The sequence below is a fragment of the Brachyistius frenatus genome, unplaced genomic scaffold (genome assembly GCF_029030835.1).
Source record: "Brachyistius frenatus isolate BFR_SWC_R1_liver_20210118 unplaced genomic scaffold, ASM2903083v1 Contig_47, whole genome shotgun sequence".
In the NCBI taxonomy this organism is placed as follows: Eukaryota; Metazoa; Chordata; class Actinopteri; family Embiotocidae; genus Brachyistius; species Brachyistius frenatus.
In genome coordinates this window covers 2262031-2280266 of record NW_027210646.1, presented here as the reverse complement: position 1 = coordinate 2280266, position 18236 = coordinate 2262031, and the positions used below count along the sequence as shown (strand labels likewise).

Sequence of the window (18236 nt, the reverse complement as noted above, 5' to 3'; positions counted from 1 at the left end):
TAAACCATAATAACTATAACAAACTTTTCATTTAACATCAGTATGAAATCAAAATGTCATTCGTGACTGAACTGAAGATTCCTTCTTGCTGCTAGCATTACTTCAGATGCTTAGTCTTGTCAACAGATGAGAACACGGCTCTACAGCGACAATATCTTATCTGGCGTTTTAAAAAACTATTTTTGAAAATATGTGTACAATAAGTAAATATCTAAGTTTAAAATTGATGGCATAGTGGGTGGGTGTAAAAACTTGTCAAGAAGGTAACAATGTTAAAAATAACAATAATAATAATCATTGTTAATGTCCCATGGTTTTAATAAAACTTTATTTTAAACAGGCTAAGTGCTGTGTTACTCCTCTCCAACTTGTTTGATAAGAGGTGACAACTTTTTATTCACCTGAATCAACATCTCACCAACAAAATGACAAACTTTATCATGCCATACTCTCAACTATTTTTCCCTACATTAAAATCTTCAACTAAATTTTTTTTAATTTTATTTGCAATTTAAGTCTGTAAGTTTCCTCATTTTCTTCCATGACATAGATCTTGTGTCTTCTGTCATGTCGGTTGTATCCAGGCTGCCAGAGAGCAAGTGCTGCTTTAGTGTTTCCAGGAGGACAGATAGGCTACATTCCAGTAATGCCCTTAAGCAGGGCAATATTAAATGTCCTATTCATCATGGAATGCATTGGAGGAGTGGGGACAGAGAGAGCCACCAGCGATTTGGGCAATTTTCTGGTCGTGGGAAATGCTCAATTTTAGGCCTTTAGCCTGTTCCTATTTTGTCTTCATCCATTCCCATTTCTTCCCCCTCTTGCTATTATCCCTTCTTTTTGGTGACTGACTAATGTGGCATGCCAGATTTTCTTTGGGTCATCGCCTGTGATACAAATCATTACTTGACACTTGGAAACCTTCACTTGTGAGACTGCAGCTTTCATGAAATACCAAAAGAATAACAGCGACCGGGTCTGACCTCGAAAGAGAACATGACCTCAGTGTGCACAGCTGCTTGTCACTTCAACTCCTGCTTTGTCTTTTCTGCTTGTTTCCTTCTGGTGAAGATAATATGACACAATAATGGCGAGAAAGACCTCAGTGTCCGAGGGAAGAGAGAGCTAATGTCAGATACTCAATGGTCACAGTAAAACAATGGCTTTTGTATATCTCTTTGTGTATCTCCTTCAGAAAATAGATTAGACCGTGCCTGAATGAAATGTAACAGAAGCCGAAACAACGAGTCACAACATTTTGTTTTGAAACAAGTTGATCTGCACATGCAGTTGTGTCTTTAGTATGCTCTTGTCAAAGCTCCTTTTGGCAGAAAAAGTAGAGAGGACAGCATTTGCCAACAATATCAGGAGATACAGCTGCAAATGGAGATGGAAGAGATTTTTATGGTTTGTGTGTGTGTGTGTGTGTGTGTGTGTGTGTGTGTGTGTGTGTGTGTGTGTGTGTGTGTGTGTGTGTGTGTGTGTGTGTGTGTGTGTGTGTGTGTGTCTGCATGTTTGCGGATAAAGATAAGTAAAGCAGCAAAATTAAAAGCCGAACCACAGAACTGAAACAGCCTTAAGCCCAACAACTGCCCAATTGTAGCTGCTCTATGGCCATTCATTTTGGTCCTGCAGGCCCTTCATCTGTACAGCAGCCTGAATCTCAGCCCTGTCAGCCCTGAAGCTGAATCCAAGTCTGAACTTTCTACTGGGGAAGGAGAGGTGACAGATTTCTGTGTTGACACAACGCTGGCTCTGAGGAATGTCTTGTGTATGGAGTGCTAAAGTGATGAATATTTGTCTCGTGGGATGGGGTTTGGGTGTTAACATTATAAATGACTTGTTTTATATGCACATATAAGTATTCAGAGGCATATGCTCACACTGTATCCTGACCGGAGGCCTGCATGCGACAGCATTAGTCCAGACAAAGAACATTCTGACTATGATCTTCATTATTTTAGGACGGACTTATTGGTTTTCAGGGAAATTATGCAGCCTAGTATCACACCAAAGAGTGTAGTACACCCATCAGTCCACCAGAGGATACCCTATCAGTGTCACGTTTTGACTCACCTAGGCTTCAAAAGTACATAGGGTCGAATAAGGAGGCCGTGTTAAGCGGTATAAAGAGTGATAAAAGTGTGAGTGGCAGTGGTCGAATAAAAACAGAAATTTCACTGAGACAATTGGTGTTCAAGTCTGTGAGGAACGCAGATTTTTACCCAAGTTCCAAACATAACGTAACATATTTAACTTACATAGCGTGCGTTAGGTAACTTGGTATTCATACAAATGTTACTTATGTAAAATGAATTACTTTAATACAAACTATGACCTTTTTGTTACGCTTACCACGTAAGTTTTGGTGGCATAAACTTAAAGCATCCTACTTTTCACACCAAGGTGAGACAAAACGTCACACTGACACAGTACCCTCTAGTGGACTGATGAGTATATTACATGCTGTGGTAGGAAAGCAGGTTACGTGGTCGCAGGATAAATTAAAGTTCTAAAGTTTTTACGTTGTCCAAGTTTCAAAATAGCAATTCAAATAATGTATAATAAACTTGTACTTGAATTTTAAACCTAGACTTAGCTGTTTTTTCACATGTAAATTCCCAATTCCATGCCAACATAGACAGTAAAGTGAATATTGAGTATATAGCCTATATTTGGCGTGTATAAGGTTTCATTTCTCCTTCATGACAAACACATGCACATACTCTCCATGGTCACAATAGAGACCAGCATGCCTCCCACACAATACCACCATAAGTTTACAGTGCATCTCCCGTGGGACCATTTTAGCCTGAGACCATGACTGCCTCAGAGGCCTCCGTCTAGACACAACAAACGTCTGTCCACACTCGCCCGTTTGTCAGCCCGTCACAGTTTCACTCCCTGGGCACCGGGGCAGCCATGCGTGCTCCCCCTGTCTAACGATGAGACATAGGCGGATAAATAGAAATGGGTCTGCAACTGGGGGCAGTTGCGGAGGGGGGGGGGAATGGAAACTATTCAAGCGATGCAATCCCAACAAAAGGCCTGAGTGATGAGGAATTCCACGCAATCACTCACTCACTCCAAAAGCCAGAAGGGAGCGGAGCAGAGTAACACAGATAAAGTGTTTGTGGTTTGTGTGCTCTTCTCTCCAGGTTTCCATGTAATTTAATGTTGTTTAGATAGCTACGGACTGACTGTCTCTTTGCATGGATAAATAAAAACAGAGCTAAAGTCATAATTAGCGCAAAAGCTTCACGTATAATATACACCTTCTCACATGATGCGTTGACAGATGTGTGGGGTGGAATCATCTAAAGCACTATACCCCACACGTGGAGAGGAGAGACATGCATGTACACACTTCATCATGTCCTGCCTTAGATCCATGGCATTTCATCAAGTGCCGTGAGTTATTGTGGCTCATGTACGTGAAATAATTTAATTTTCCATTCTTTCATGGGCAGCGACGACGTTTAACCACACAACGCTGGGCTCTAATTAATAGTCTGTACGTGACAGATGCCTTGCTCTTCACGGTGTACGGTCGAAACCTGCACTCACTCACGCACAGGGGCGCACATGTGCGAGCGGCGTACTCAGACGTACAGATAAAAAAAAAAGGCTCGCAGCAACACATTCACTGACACTTACAGACCTCACACTTCTGCTGCCCTCACACGTCTAACCCAGCATTTGTGTTTCATTAAAGCCTCGAGCAAGACGCCTCCACTCGGCGGTTAGTCGTCACACAGACATCTTTGATGTGATTCGCGACAGAGACACATTTGTTTGGCTTTGTAATAAAAACAATATTCCAACTTAACATTTCATAATTATGTCTTGGCTTTCAATGGCACCCCCCTCGCCCCACCTCCCCCTCCGCCTCTCCCCCTTTCCCTCCCTGGCCTTAAAGTATGCCTGTTAGGCCCCAAGCACTCACAGCTCCCAGTGCAGCAGTAAAAAAATAAAAAATTTAAAAAAAAAGCCTGATCAGAATCAGATGGGGACACACGAGCAGGGTAACATCACAGCTTTGAGGCCTGTGGAAAGTCTTATCGCCGACCTCGATGCAAACCTTTTAACTCACTTTCTAACCACAAATATTGCTGGGATTAGGACGTCACTGCAGACACAGCGCAGCTTGATGTATTGATTAATTGGACTTGGATAAAGAGTCTTCATTGGTCTTTTATTCAAACTATTTTAAAATGTTGCAGACTTCTTTCTTTTTTTTTTATTTTATTTTTAATACGACTTGATCTTCGAGAAAGATTTTTCTTTTTTAACACATACCATGTAATAATAAAACATCCGAACATCTGTCTGCCAGGATCAAGGCTGCCACCTACAGTTCAAAACAGTAATGTTAATCACGACTCGAAGTGATCCATCACAGAGAAACGTGCCTATACAAGAACCGCATGAAGAGAAAGTTGTAGAAAAACAACTATTAATGCAAACAGACATGAGTGATGGAATAATGCGGTGGGTAGCGCCATGCAAGCAATTTACTCATTTGAGCTCAGAGTCTCTCTTTGTTTCCCTGCTTGTTTGCGATAAACACATAGATACAGCAGCGTGCACTTCATATCACTTCACACACAGATACAGCTTGACATTTGAATTTACTCATACGAACACACACGCTGACTACTTATTAAACCCCAGTACAGAACAAAGTCATAACTCATTGGTCTATTTGCCCAGCTAAGTCTTCATTTTGAAGCAGACAGGAGCCAGAAAACAGTGACGTCTTCAGCCGACTCACTAAAAGTAGCACAATGCATCTATTCACACAAGTCCCTTATCTGTCTTTCTAGATAATGGCGCTATCTACAGCTGACTTGTGCACCTATCTACCATCTTCTGCCTCAGTCTGGCCACAGCAGCCACAATAATACAGCATCACTGTATCTATTTAGCTCGCTTCCATGCAAATAATCTCCTGAGCTCATCTGAGGCGCTTACACACACAGGAGATACGTATGCCGGCTGATATTAGGCTCTACTCTGCATAATGACTACCTCTAGATTTATGGTATGATCGCAGCAGTTTACCTGCTTATTGGTAATTGTTTCCAGCAATACCGCTGTTATACCGCAGCAATTTGCCTTTCGATTAACGTATCCCTCTGCACTGGGGAGATTTTTACGGGCGTCAAATTGGGCGCAGTTACACTTTTAATGGGGGACGTTCTTTTCACCATCAGAGGTAAACCCGGCCCTTTCAAGCTCGTACTTCAAGTGAAAAATTTAGTGTTGAAGCAACATGTGCCCGTTACATCTAAGTTCTCATCTATCTCCCCCCTCGAGGCACCATAATGATACTGCTTTGTTTTTGTTGGTATACACGGTTTCCAGGGCAACTGTTGTGCCTTTTTGTTGTTTGGGTAAGGTTGAAGGAGGCAATGGTGGTGATTGGAGAGTGTGTGTGTGTGTGTGTGTGTGTGCGTGTGTGTGGTGGGTGTTGTTACTGCCACACATGCGAGATGTACGCTAGATGTACAGCAAGTTATACCACTATTTCAAGTGGAATGACATTAACAGTGTTCCTAACAGTCCTTGAAAGCAACTAAAAGTACTGTACATTTACTTTACTTGAGAATTTTTTATATTATGTTGCTTTATGCTGTTAGACTACTTTCCAGACGCAACACTGTGGTAATTCTTAGTAACCCTGCTATGCAATTAGCTTAAAAAATACAATGCATTGTTTAAACTACCTAACAGTATATAAAAAGGCAACATTTTTCCAGTATAAAACAAAGTAGAACATAAATGTGTGCCTCCAGGCACTCTTTAGTTAACATACTCTCATTGACAATGACAAGCTGCATATTAGGAGCAACTGACATATGAACAATGCCAACCATTAGCATAAAAGAGGGCTTACAAATTATTATATAGATCTCGTTAGTATTGTTGTATTCATCTTCCTGACACATTGGATACTTTAAGTACATTTCACTGTTGGACTTAACTTGAAATTGTATGTTTTTTAATGAAGTATTTTTATTTTTATTAAAAAAAAAAAAAAAAAAAAAGAAGATTCTCAATATGTCTTCCACCACCACCACAATATTTATATTCTAACAAGTAAAGCTAAATATATAGCAAGAACTTCAAAAGGGGTATCCTGAATATTCACAACAAATATGTAATTCCTAAAAAGTCCTTTAGTAGGACTAAGTAAATGTTCAGGCCTCCACCAGTTTAAAGGCTGAGCTCTTAATCACACTGAGAGGAAAGTGGTGGACAGCATATGCAGTAGGTGATCAGTGATGTAACATAGATCTCTTTTTACTTCAATGTCAGGGTATCAAAGACAGTAAAGACTGTGAAAACAAAATGGCTCACCGTCCCTCAACTACTCTGTTTCATATATGAAAAACTGGGCTATTGTATTTTACAGTAGGCAGCACTTGCTCGAGGAAGATATATCACACTCAAACGAGCCACACACAGGTATTGTGACTCATGCACCGGTCCCCGCTTCGTTTCATTCTGCCTGTATGAAAGAGCACAAAGAGCTTTATCATGCTCTGATCATGTCCCCATCAAATCATCACTGTCACTGTGAGTCGGAGAGTGTAAGTAAAGCTGCTCTCACATCGTCCTCTCCTGTTTCAGGAATCACGCCAGAGTGGGTTAACATACTGAAAGGTCTGTACACTGTTGTTTCACCATGAGAGAAGCTCTGTTACCCTCTGCAACAATGAAAAATGTGTGTGTATGTGAAAAGGGTTCTGCCACAACCCTCTCAGAGGGTCCCAAAGTGAACACTTATTTCTGACCGTGTCCCTTCTTTAAACAGTGCAGAAGTAGATATGGATGAAAGAGTAGCATTCTTATCGTGTTTTGACTTTTCATCACACTCTAAGTTTGAATTTGTGCTGCAAGGACATGCACTATAGAAATATGAAAGACAGTATGGTTTTTATTGATGCTTGCCTGAAAATTTTGCTTATTTTGTAAACATATTCACAAAAGCAGAATTTGAGAATCCAAAGCGTGCGTCCCTGAAATGGAATACTTCCACCGAGGATGACAAGAGCTGTACGTTTTCAGTGCAACCAGCTAACTCGTTTTACTAACTCACCATAAAATAACACTGCAAGGCCAAAAACAGGGTGTTTCTCTCCACACAATGAACTCAGCTTGTTTCTTGTTTGGGATCAGTGTATAACTGTGGTCTCACCGCCCGGCAAAAAGCTAGAATCCTGACATTTTCCATGGTTTTACAAGCCCATGTGAGTCATATTCATTTTCAATATGACTGTGGTAAATATTAGGCGCAGAACTAATGAAAACAACTGGGAAAACACTGAGAGGAACGAGAGAATAAAGAAGACTTAACCTCTAAGTTTATCTTATTTTTTTCTTTTTGGAACAATCTCAACAAAACAAATCAAGCTTAAGCCGTGTCTTTGGTTTTTGTAATTGTGTTAAAGCTGGAAAGCCTCAGCCAGCAACAAGGGGATCTTATTATTTTATCGTAAGCTCCTTATCCAGGTATGGGCAAAAACACACTTTGTTTGGAAAACCTTTTTGCTCAATATGGAAATAGGGATAAGTTGCTTACCGCCTATGAATCTTCTAAGCCTGTTTTTATTACGCATCTTATTCTCTCACAGAAATTGTAGTAGTTCCACAGTGGGACAAACTAGTGTTCCTGTCCTGCCTCCCAGTGGAGATTTTGCAACATGTTCAGAGTTCATTGCGACTCTGAACTCTCCTCTCCTCACCCTCCAGAGACTTTGACACGTAGACATGACTGATCACAGCCACACCAGCAGGGTGTGTTCCTTTCTCACTGCTGTAATTGCTCACATTTGTGTAGTGTTGATTTCTTTGTATAGCAGCAATGAGCTCCACAAGCAAGCTCACAGCTAATTAGCAGGTGGGACTACCAAAGATCTGCACAACTGTTATTACAACAAAAACAAACGCAAACTATTTAAGTGCATCTAGAGTCCACATATCTAACTTAAGGATGTGTGAGTGTCAGTATGTCATGACGGCAATATACTAAACAAACCAACAAAATGATTAAAGCCTGTGCAGACATTTCAGCTTACCTAAATTCAAATGTATTCACCTGTTATCATTATATTGTTGACCTGGCTCAATGTCTCTCAACAGACTTTACACACAGCCCCTGTTGTACCATGTTTTAGCCACTAGAGGTCATCCTAAGCAAATGCTTGAACAGATAGATTCCTACAGTTTCTGGTACTGTGGTAGTTTCATTGCTGCATTTGAGAGGCCATGAGGGCCAAAAATCTCCATAGTGCCCATTTAGCATGTTAGCAATTAACAAAATATTGTTTGGTGAACCAAAATCAAGGCAAGGCACTTTACTTACAACCTGATAAGTGTATAACCTACTGCTGCAGCAGCTTTTGCTATGTCAGAATTTCAGCAAGCACTTTAATCGAGTGATTTACAAGTTCAACCTATTTGACAGTAAGCTCCCACTCCGCTGTTGAGTCCTTGAGCATGTTATTGAATCCCTACCAGCTCTTGGAGCACTGCTGAGCAGCTCACCATATGTTTTAACCTTCAGGTGGACAGAAAATTTCCTTCAGGGATCAATATCGTATCACAAGATCACTATTCTTGCCAAGGACCATCAGTCATCTTTGACATGTATTTGGTCATAGCCACTAAATTTGTGCCAAGACCTTCTTTCTAAACGAGGCCCAGAAATCCTCCAGAGGGTCCTTCATATCTCCAAGTGCACAAAGCCAGCACATCATGTGTGTTAGCACCAGCTGTAATCAACTGTACAGTAGAGAGGCCGTCAACACAGAAAGGTCTCTGGAGAGCTCCACGATCAGGCCTTGACAGTGAATCAGCGATGACCTCGCAGCATTACTTTTTTGAATTACTGCCCCGGACCAGAGTGTAAAAGCCACTGGGGGAATATGCTTGGGTTTCAGAGCTATGATCAAGGAGGGCCATCAAAGACCCCCGACATCCTGCTTTATAGTTGTATTCATCACCATTACTGTATATACTGCTGTCTGGGGTCATGACTGTGTGGGGCAGATACAAAAGAGAAAGAAAGCCTGGTGTCCCTGTATCATCTTTTAAAAGGTTTCTTCCACTTAAAGCAGAGCGATAGAACAGTAATCAAGCGCCACATGAAGTGTAGGAATAAAAATCAATTGATGAGTGTTACACTGTCTCTCAGCAACGAATGCTGGCCTAGAACACACAATAACCAGAATATGATAAAAGCACAGAACTTGTCTACTTTGGAAGGATTTGTAGATCCTGAGGCAGAGCTGGCCATCTCAGCTATTTGTTTACAGCTTAAACAAATAACCAGTCAATTAAATGAGTGATTGACAAATAAGAGGGACAATACTTTTTTTTTTAAACAATATACAAAGTTTTTCAGATGTTGGGTATTTTTTTGGTAAATATTGTGAACTGTAAACAAGCTATTAAATAAGAAAGAAAATGCATATCGTTGACGATATTCAGTCTGTGTGACCAAGGGGACTCACTGCCACACATCAATAAAGAAATGTGAGCCTCTGGATAACCCTGATGAAAAGATCCTGCTAACAAGCAGAAGTGCCTCAGTGCTGTGACAGTAGAGCAGAGGGCAAAGACATAAGTAGATTGTGTGTCACCACAAAGCAACAAGAGACTGGAGAGACACTGAAGCACCATAATTGGAGCCCATGTTGGAAACAAGGAAGTAAAAAGAGCGTGTTGTGGGTGGTGATTCATCAAAAAAAATATTGTATATCAGCCATTTGTTGGATGACATGGAAGAATCTAAGTTGTATTTGTATAAAAGCTGACGTTCCCCAGTGCTATGACTTCCAACACTTCTTTTAAAGAGCTACTAATGGCACAAACGCTGCAAGTAATGCTTAAAATCTAAAATCTCTGCTGCGTAGCTTTGCTGTGTTTGCACCTGTAAGCTACTTATCTCAAGAGAATCACCCCTGCAGATAAACATTACCACAACACAGACACAAAATGGGAGGAACAAGTGACAGACAGAAACAGGGGGAGTGCTTCACTGCACAAAACATTTCAGGCAACAAATTCAATTTGGCATGAGGCAGTACATCGTGTGTCTGCAGGATGACAGGCTCTCAGCCCCTGCACTGAAAGAGGCTGGAACGAGACTTCACGTCAGGTGCTCTTCCCACTGGCACTTGTCCATCTCAAGTCAGTGCACGGTGACATAACTGGCATGGAGGAATCTGAACGCACACGTGCACTCAAACACGGCACAAATAAGTCAACTGCTTTGTTTATACTCTGACTCACTGGCAGAGGACATCTGGCCAGACTATGTAAACAAGAAGCAAGGTTTCCTTGAACAGCAACTACTAAAGGGCTCTTTAGCACAGCGCATAAATTGAGTTCTGCTTTGCCCGTGCAGCTGCTATAGACACTATATATGCCTCTACAGGTCTGCATGTATACAACACTCCCCTCCCATTTAAGATGACTCAGTATATACTGAAGAAAAATTCCACACGTTACATTTGAATGGTTCCCTTTACAATCTATGTAACGTTAACGCTCTCTGAGAGAAGGAGCATACCTGCATGGAACCTTATCGTCTTTGTTCTTCTTCTTCTTCTTCCGTATCATTTTTCTTCCAAACTTCAAAAGACTACATCGAATCACCTGTACGTCCTACAGAGTTGAAATTTTAATTTCTCGACATCCTCTGCATAGTGACAAAACTTAGAAAGTCCATCACTCTATATTTTTAAAACATGCAGAATCAATTAACATTGATAACTCCACAAGTCCTTTGTCCAACACCTACCAAGATTGACACATAATAGATATCAAATGTTTTCAAAAGGGTTCAGTTTGGTCAAACGGTGAGTCCGCAGTGATATTCAATATCTTCCTGTAATGTGTACGGTATGCACAACAGCTTCTATTTCCCCAAACATTTGATTAAACTTCACCAAAATATTTGACAATAAACCTGACATCATCGGAATAATTTTTTTTTTTTTCTTCATATTTTTATCACCAAACACCCCCTTTTCACACGTGATGTCATCCGTTAAACTTACTAGACGGTTGTGTAAATGCATGTCTCCCCTGTGGCGCAGTGTGTGTGTAAGGATCGAATCCACTCAGGGACAACTTGTCAAAAATGTTGCGATGTGTTCATGTGGTTTACTCCCATGTGCTTCTTGCCTTCCACTGCTTGCTTTGCACCCCGATCATTGCCGCTTGGAGCTATATTATTACATCATTTTTGACACATTATTTTCTTGTTGTAGGTTTTAGTCCTGCAATTTCTTTTACCTTCATTTTTGTCATCTATTTGTTATTTTGCTTATTTTTGCCTTTATTTCCGTGTTCTAATCTGAAGCACTTCGGCTGCATGCTTGTGTGAAAGGTTTTATATAAATTACGTTGAGTTCTTGCAGATGAAGACTACATTATATACGTCTTTATTTTTAAAATAATTTTAGGTCAGAGGTTTGCTTAATGTCAGCTCTTCTTTTCTGTAAATGCTAGAGGACAAGTGATTGTATGATACATATTGTAGCACTTGTAGTTCCCCATCTAAAAGGTTACCGAGATACAAGTGGTAATTATGAGAGTGTAACTCTGCACATCAGAGCAGACTGATTTTGTAATGAAATGCTATGAAAGATGCAGAAAACTTTGACAAGCTCTGCAAAAACAATTACTCATTCAAAATTGAATGCTTCTAGTCTTCATATGAGAAAGACATTCATCAGCTTACTTGGCTAACCATTTCACAAAGGCACATATGTGCACACACACACAAGATAAACATCACAAGCTGGTCCTGGCGTGTAAAAACTAGACATACAGGGGATCTGTTGACACACAGTCTGGCTCATAAGCAGCTCAGCAATATGATCAATGGCATTTTTTATGCAGTTTGATTAACAGAAATTAATGGAAAGCGACCGCAATGGGGAACAATTCATGTTGATCCAATCCATAATACATTTTACACACATTTGTGATTTGTGACTGTATATGGGCGAAGTAATAGTTTGTGACATTACCCAGAAGCTCCATGGCATCGTCCTCGTCCTCAATCTCTTCCTCCACAACAGAGGGTGCAGGGCTGTGGACTGAATCAAAAGAGTCCTGGGACAACATGGCAGCCAGGAGCTTCTTGTGATGCTGCTGCTGCTCCTTTAGCCCTTTGCTCTTTGTTTCCATTTTCAGGCTGACGAGGAAATGCAAAAGAAAACAAAGTCAAATCAGCAATTTCTTTTCACCGCCATACAAAACCCAACAACTATTTGATAACCATTAACACATGGCCACCAACTTGTACAAAGTATGAAAAAGTTGAATATGTTAATGAATGTGACACTATCATTCTTTTATGGCAACACTCTTTGAGTTTCTGGGAAATACACACAAAAAAGCAGGTTTCTTAATAACTGTGCTCCTATAGTAATTCCATCCCCTCATCCTAGTCTGGCCGGTTCATATCTGAACAGGATCAGGCTTTTCAGCAAGAACAAAAACGCTGCATTTGGCTCCGTGGCGTGCAGATGTGTGACCACATTTGAAATGCGTCTGACAACTGGTTTCACTTGGCAGTCGTTCCAGGGTTGTTAGAGACAAAATACCACACAGTCATTTCAAGTGTCATGCAGGTGCAGTGCACCTTGCTATAAGCGGCTAGCAGGGAGGGAGAAGATAAGACGGGGTAATTGCTCTGAGGTGAGCAACAGCACAATAGTGGTGCCACGAACCACAAAGCATTAGCAGTTTAAAGGATGTCAGTCTAGAAAGAGAAGCTGGATGGATGTTTTTGAGGCATATAGGTGCTGAAAGTATCTCTCGTGTAGTTTTCAGAAAGCAGGAGAACCAATAATCAGATCCAAACAGACATGCATGAGATGATGATGGAAATTAGCATTGTGCTAAATCTGTTAGAATATATTTATAGTGCACTGTGCCTGTTTCAAATAGAGGGGAAAAAAAGAAGTGGGGTGCTTTCATTTTTTTAACATTTAAAAACAGCAAAACTACACAGACATACTGTACATATATGGTCTGTAACGTTTTATAGAAATCATAAAATAAGTATAAATGTTCATTCTCACATTTACCACACATGGTAATTTGGACATTTGCATTGCAGCTTGCTTACTGCGGCAGCAGGAGCACAATATAGCCTCACAGTTATCTGACTGCTTTTAAATAAAAACAATAAAGGGATGGGAAGAACACAAATCTTTTTTTTTTTTTTTTTTTCATATTTCTCTTCAGAAAAGCTTAGTTAATTTCTCTGTCCAATTCTGGAAAAATGACCATAACGTATGTCTCCATCTCCCTACACAGTTAAAGATGCAGATACAATTATGAAGAGTAGCTTCTGCATTACGTCTGTATTGGAGGAATACATTTTCATATCCCACTGGGTGAGGGCACGTGAATTATAAGGGGCAGAAGAGTATTAATTTGATACTAATCTCAGTTTAATGACTTCTATTTACAGTTAATGGGAAAGGGTCAAAAGATGACTGATGTTTCCTCATACCCTCTCAGTGTGGCATTTGTACTAATCATATCTGCTAATAAGATGGTTGGTGCGATTCTCCTCGTGTGGCGCTTTTTTACAGCTGTTTTCAGTCCTTTTTCTTTCTTTAACTGGACTCTTTGGGAGGCAAAAAAGTAGAAACAGAGATAGAAAACAATCCTTTTGAACCTTAAGGTAAATTTTTTACATCCTGTGTAGAGAATGTAAATTGAGGACAGCAGGAAAGTTTGTAATACAAATTTTGAGAAAGAGGTGAGCTTGGTTATCTCCTTGGGAACCAAATACAGGTACAAACCAGTTATTAAAGACAATAAATATAGCCACAAAATAAAAACAAGTGCAAGCTAAATAGCTGGATTTCCCTACCTCCTTGTTTATCACCATCTTTACCTGTTTCAATGTTTATGTGAACAGAAAGAATAGACAGCTATAACAGGGAGAAGACACAGAAAAATAGTTTCTGTCAAGTCCTATTCCACTGGACAGTCAAAATAAACCATTTATCTTGAATATATTTCTGCCACAGCTGAATCTTGATTTCCCATGTGCCCAATGCACTCTGCAGCCAATCATAAAGAGAGCTGCCATCAGCTGTCAGCTCCTCTTATGGTCATCAGTGACAGGTGGACTGGAATGATGGACAGAAACAATACGTTTGAAAATGAAAACAAGCAAACTTACAATAGTAAGAGGAAGAAGATGGACGTATTTGACAAAAAGGTCAAATACATGAGAAGTCTAGTCTGAAAGCGTATGAGCACCAGAGGGGGATTGGTCTATGAAGGCTCAGATGGGATTTTAAGGGAGGGCAGTGCGGCTCTTTGCCAGTTTTCCACTTGATCAAAGTGGTCGTTTTTAGCTTCTCTACCTTCTCTAATATAAATTATAAAACGTAACCGGTGGATTTTATATGAACTGGCAATGATACCTTACTTCACATTATAACTTTAAAGGCAAAAACACATTTATGTTTTTCTGATCTCACTATTCTTGTCTTTGGCCTTCACCTGAAAACAGCTCAAGAGGATGTGAATGTGATCTGAGTCCCCAACAAAAATTTAAAGTGGGAGCAAATTCCCAGTAAATGCAAATAAGAGTTGATATAAATGATCCATCCAATGAGCCAAGTGCTCCACTGCTTAATGACAGAGGAAGCTGATTATTTTGGGAAGCTGCAGCAAGTTTCTCCCACTCCACATAAGTAAACACAAAACATGTAATTTACACACACACACACACACACACACACACACACACACACACACACACACACACACACACACACACACACACACACACACACACACACACACACACACACACACACACACACACACACACACACACACACACACAGAGCCGAGCTCATCAGTGAGCCCACACACATCCCTATCTCCCAGCTCAGGCTTCAAACTAAGTGATTCCTCCCTATAATCCACCCATACAGTAACCTAATGAGATTAACACTGTGTGTATGTCAGCTCAGGCCTGCGCATGATTTATGGTTTTATATCCCATCCTCCTTCAATTAGTCACATCAGCAGCTGCAATGCATTTGACACACACACACACACACACACACACACACACACACACACACACACACACACACACACACACACACACACACACACACACACACACACACACACACACACACACACACACACACACACACACACACACCCATCTGGCAGGGAAGTCCAAGAGGAATCATCCTATTTGGAACTTGAATAGTTTTTCAAACATGATTAAAAAGAAATTGGCAGAAAAAAAAAAAGCTTCCTGAGACGTCGGCAAATGATTTAACAGTTCACCGCGTGACGCAGTCACATTGTCAAAGAGAGGCCATTTTTAAAATAACAAGCACAAAATTCCTTTGGCCTTGAGCGCACAGAAATGAGGTTAGCTTTAATTTGAAATTGGGTTGAAGCAGTATCATGGCAAGCATGTTTGATCGCGCCTTTGAAATGGGATTATCAAACCCATTCAGATGGGCATTCCTCAGGCAGACAGTTAGAAGTCTACCTCTTCATTTCTTTAAAGAGCCAACAATAACTTTGTGAAGTTTTAAACTTTTTTTGGTATCAAATGATTCACATGCACTAATTTACACACACACACACACACACACACACACACACACACACACACACACACACACACACACACACACACACACACACACACACACACACACACACACACACACACACACACTCACATTCTCATATGTATGACTACATAAATATATAATGACAATCACTCACCTCCCAGCAGGGCTGCTGTCTCCACTCCAGCACACTTCAGTTTTGGTTCGTGGGATCGGGGGGTGCAGCATCTCAGCAGCCAGTGGGTCTGCATCATTTTCTTCCCGACCAACCCACTCCCCCACCACCCGGGGGCGCATCGTGGAGTTATATCCTCCCAGGTTCTAAAACAGCGTTGCACATAAAAAAGTAAGTAAGAACAGCCGACAGAAAATGCGAAAATGAAAAAAAAAAAGCACAGGCGGAGGTGAGTGGAGTGTGCTATAAAACTTTAATACTATGTACTTTTAAACCAGATAGAAACACTTCAGCATGAAATTATAATGTGTTCTTCATAATAATTGAGTTTTGAAAAGCAGCATAGCATTGTCTGATATCTGCCCTCCTACCATTCTGCTCACACACTGCTCAATACAAAAGTCAGATAGTTCTCCTTATCCTTCACTAAATCCACGACGGTATAAAATGTTACTGTCTTTGCATGATCATAGCAAGCGTTTAGTATTCATTCCCTGTTCTGTCCTGCAGAAAAGAAGCAGCATCGCTGGGCTGCAAGCCAAGGATGTTGGGCATATGCTGCTGCACTGAGCTAAAAGTAAAGTCCATGGCAAAACATATGCTGTGTTGCTCATCCAGGCCCATCATTTTCCAAATCGATCTGTGCATCTCCAGCCTGGGCAGCCGCTGCACTATTGTGTTGCAAGCGAATTGGGGCCAGGCGAGGACAAAGACAAGAGCTCAGACAAAGCTTTGCAAGTAAGATGCACAGTGAAGCAGCACGGGAGAGGGAGATGGAGGACATGCTTACTGAAATATCACTCTCACATATCACTCCCATGAGACAGCAGTTCATCATCAGAAAAAGAGCTGTGCTGCTCCGTCAACCAAGAGAAAGCTACGAAACTTGACTTTCATTTGATGTAATGGGAGCAATTCTGCCGAGTAATGACAGACAGAAGCATATTTCCATGCAACTGCATTGTCACTATGCTGTATAGATAAGTTTAATAAGAATTCCAGGCTAGTTAATATCTACCTGGTCAAGCTCATCAGAGATGGCGATGCCTGCAGAAAGAAGAAAATAGTTTTAAGCACCGAGAAGCATCTAATGCAGTTCAAAATCCAAGTTTAGACTGCCTCTGATCTTAGAGGCGAGCTTGTGAGATTAGCTGCTCCATCCGGTTTCTTCACAGGATTTACAATGACATTTACAGAGAGGTCCAGACTTCAGTTCTTTATGTTTAGATGTATTTAACACTGCTCAGTATGATGTAAGCATGCACTCTGCTGAGCTGCTGACACTCACTGCGCGACAGGCTCTCTAGGGCCTTGCCGAGCTTCTTGCTCTCAAGCAAAATGTGGTTGAGCTCATCGAAGTCTCGACTCTCCCTCCAGTCCCAGGACGGGTACTCGATGGACCGAGGCACTGGCAAACAAAAAAATGCAATTCATGTCAGACCTTCGGAAAGCAGCAAAAACTTTGTATGAATATTTTATGAAAAACAAGAACTGATAAATAAAATCAACTAATATAATGTAAAGTGTAGACACCACACCTTGATGCACTATTTGTCTAAACTGGACTTTATGAATTGCTGCAGGATGGAGTGAAATGGAAACAAAGCTCACAGGCCTGAGGCCAGAGGACAGTGTCTGTCAGTCTCTTTGATTAATAAAATAACTCAAATAGGAGCAGGAAATGACCCACATACTGCACTGACATCCTGCCCGAGTGCTCCAGCAGTGTCCCTCTGATTCTATACGATGGTTAATTCATAGGCTGTTGCATTCAGACATTATTTATTAAAGAAAATAGCAATATGCTTTTATAGGAGGAGAGGGATTACTTGTAGTTCACCCATATCTAACGTTCTTATGCTCCAACACGGCTGAATGTGAATCAATATGAAAGGGTTATGAAGGCATGCCAAACAAATGTACTGCTTGTCTGCTAGCCACTCATTTCCTAAACAGTGACTGCAAACTAGAAATAATGCAAACGATGTTAGAATAATTGTCATGCCTGTTTGAATGAAGCATATATGTGCTGACAGGTGCAGAAATTATGCATAACCCTTCTGTTTGCACACAGACGCACACAAATACATACTCAATAGTGAATATTTGACAGCAGTGCTGCTGCAATCTGCCTTCCTCTAGTCTTGTATACCCTGACTAAGCTGCTTGGCATTGTAACAACCGTAAACACAGAGCAAATGTCTGCCAAACACAGACTGCAGAAAAAACAAAAATTTTCATTACTTCCGGCAAAGAGTGCTTTTCTGTCCTCTGCTCAGCTCAGTGTGCTGTGTGACCATAGAAAAGGGCTGAACTGTATTTGAATAGCTTAGATTAGGGGTTAAGGATTCAATTCCCACTGGATCTGCCCATTAAAGTATCAGTCAAGTCGAGGGGAGGCC

The 18236-nt window shown here is 40.8% G+C and overlaps 1 protein-coding gene across 2 annotated transcripts in view; it reads right to left on the bottom strand.

Annotated features, from left to right (window-relative positions):
• cunh8orf34 (chromosome unknown C8orf34 homolog) overlaps nucleotides 1–18236 on the bottom strand; it is a 58422-nt gene that overhangs the window by 26968 nt on the left and 13218 nt on the right. For both annotated transcript variants that reach the window (XM_069703468.1, XM_069703469.1), the window contains exons 4-7: nucleotides 17123–17242; nucleotides 16853–16881; nucleotides 15817–15980; nucleotides 12051–12217 (exon numbers count right to left, since the gene is read on the bottom strand). In XM_069703468.1, the coding sequence (XP_069559569.1) occupies nucleotides 12051–12217; nucleotides 15817–15980; nucleotides 16853–16881; nucleotides 17123–17242 (480 nt within the window). The remainder of the gene's footprint in view (nucleotides 1–12050; nucleotides 12218–15816; nucleotides 15981–16852; nucleotides 16882–17122; nucleotides 17243–18236) is intronic.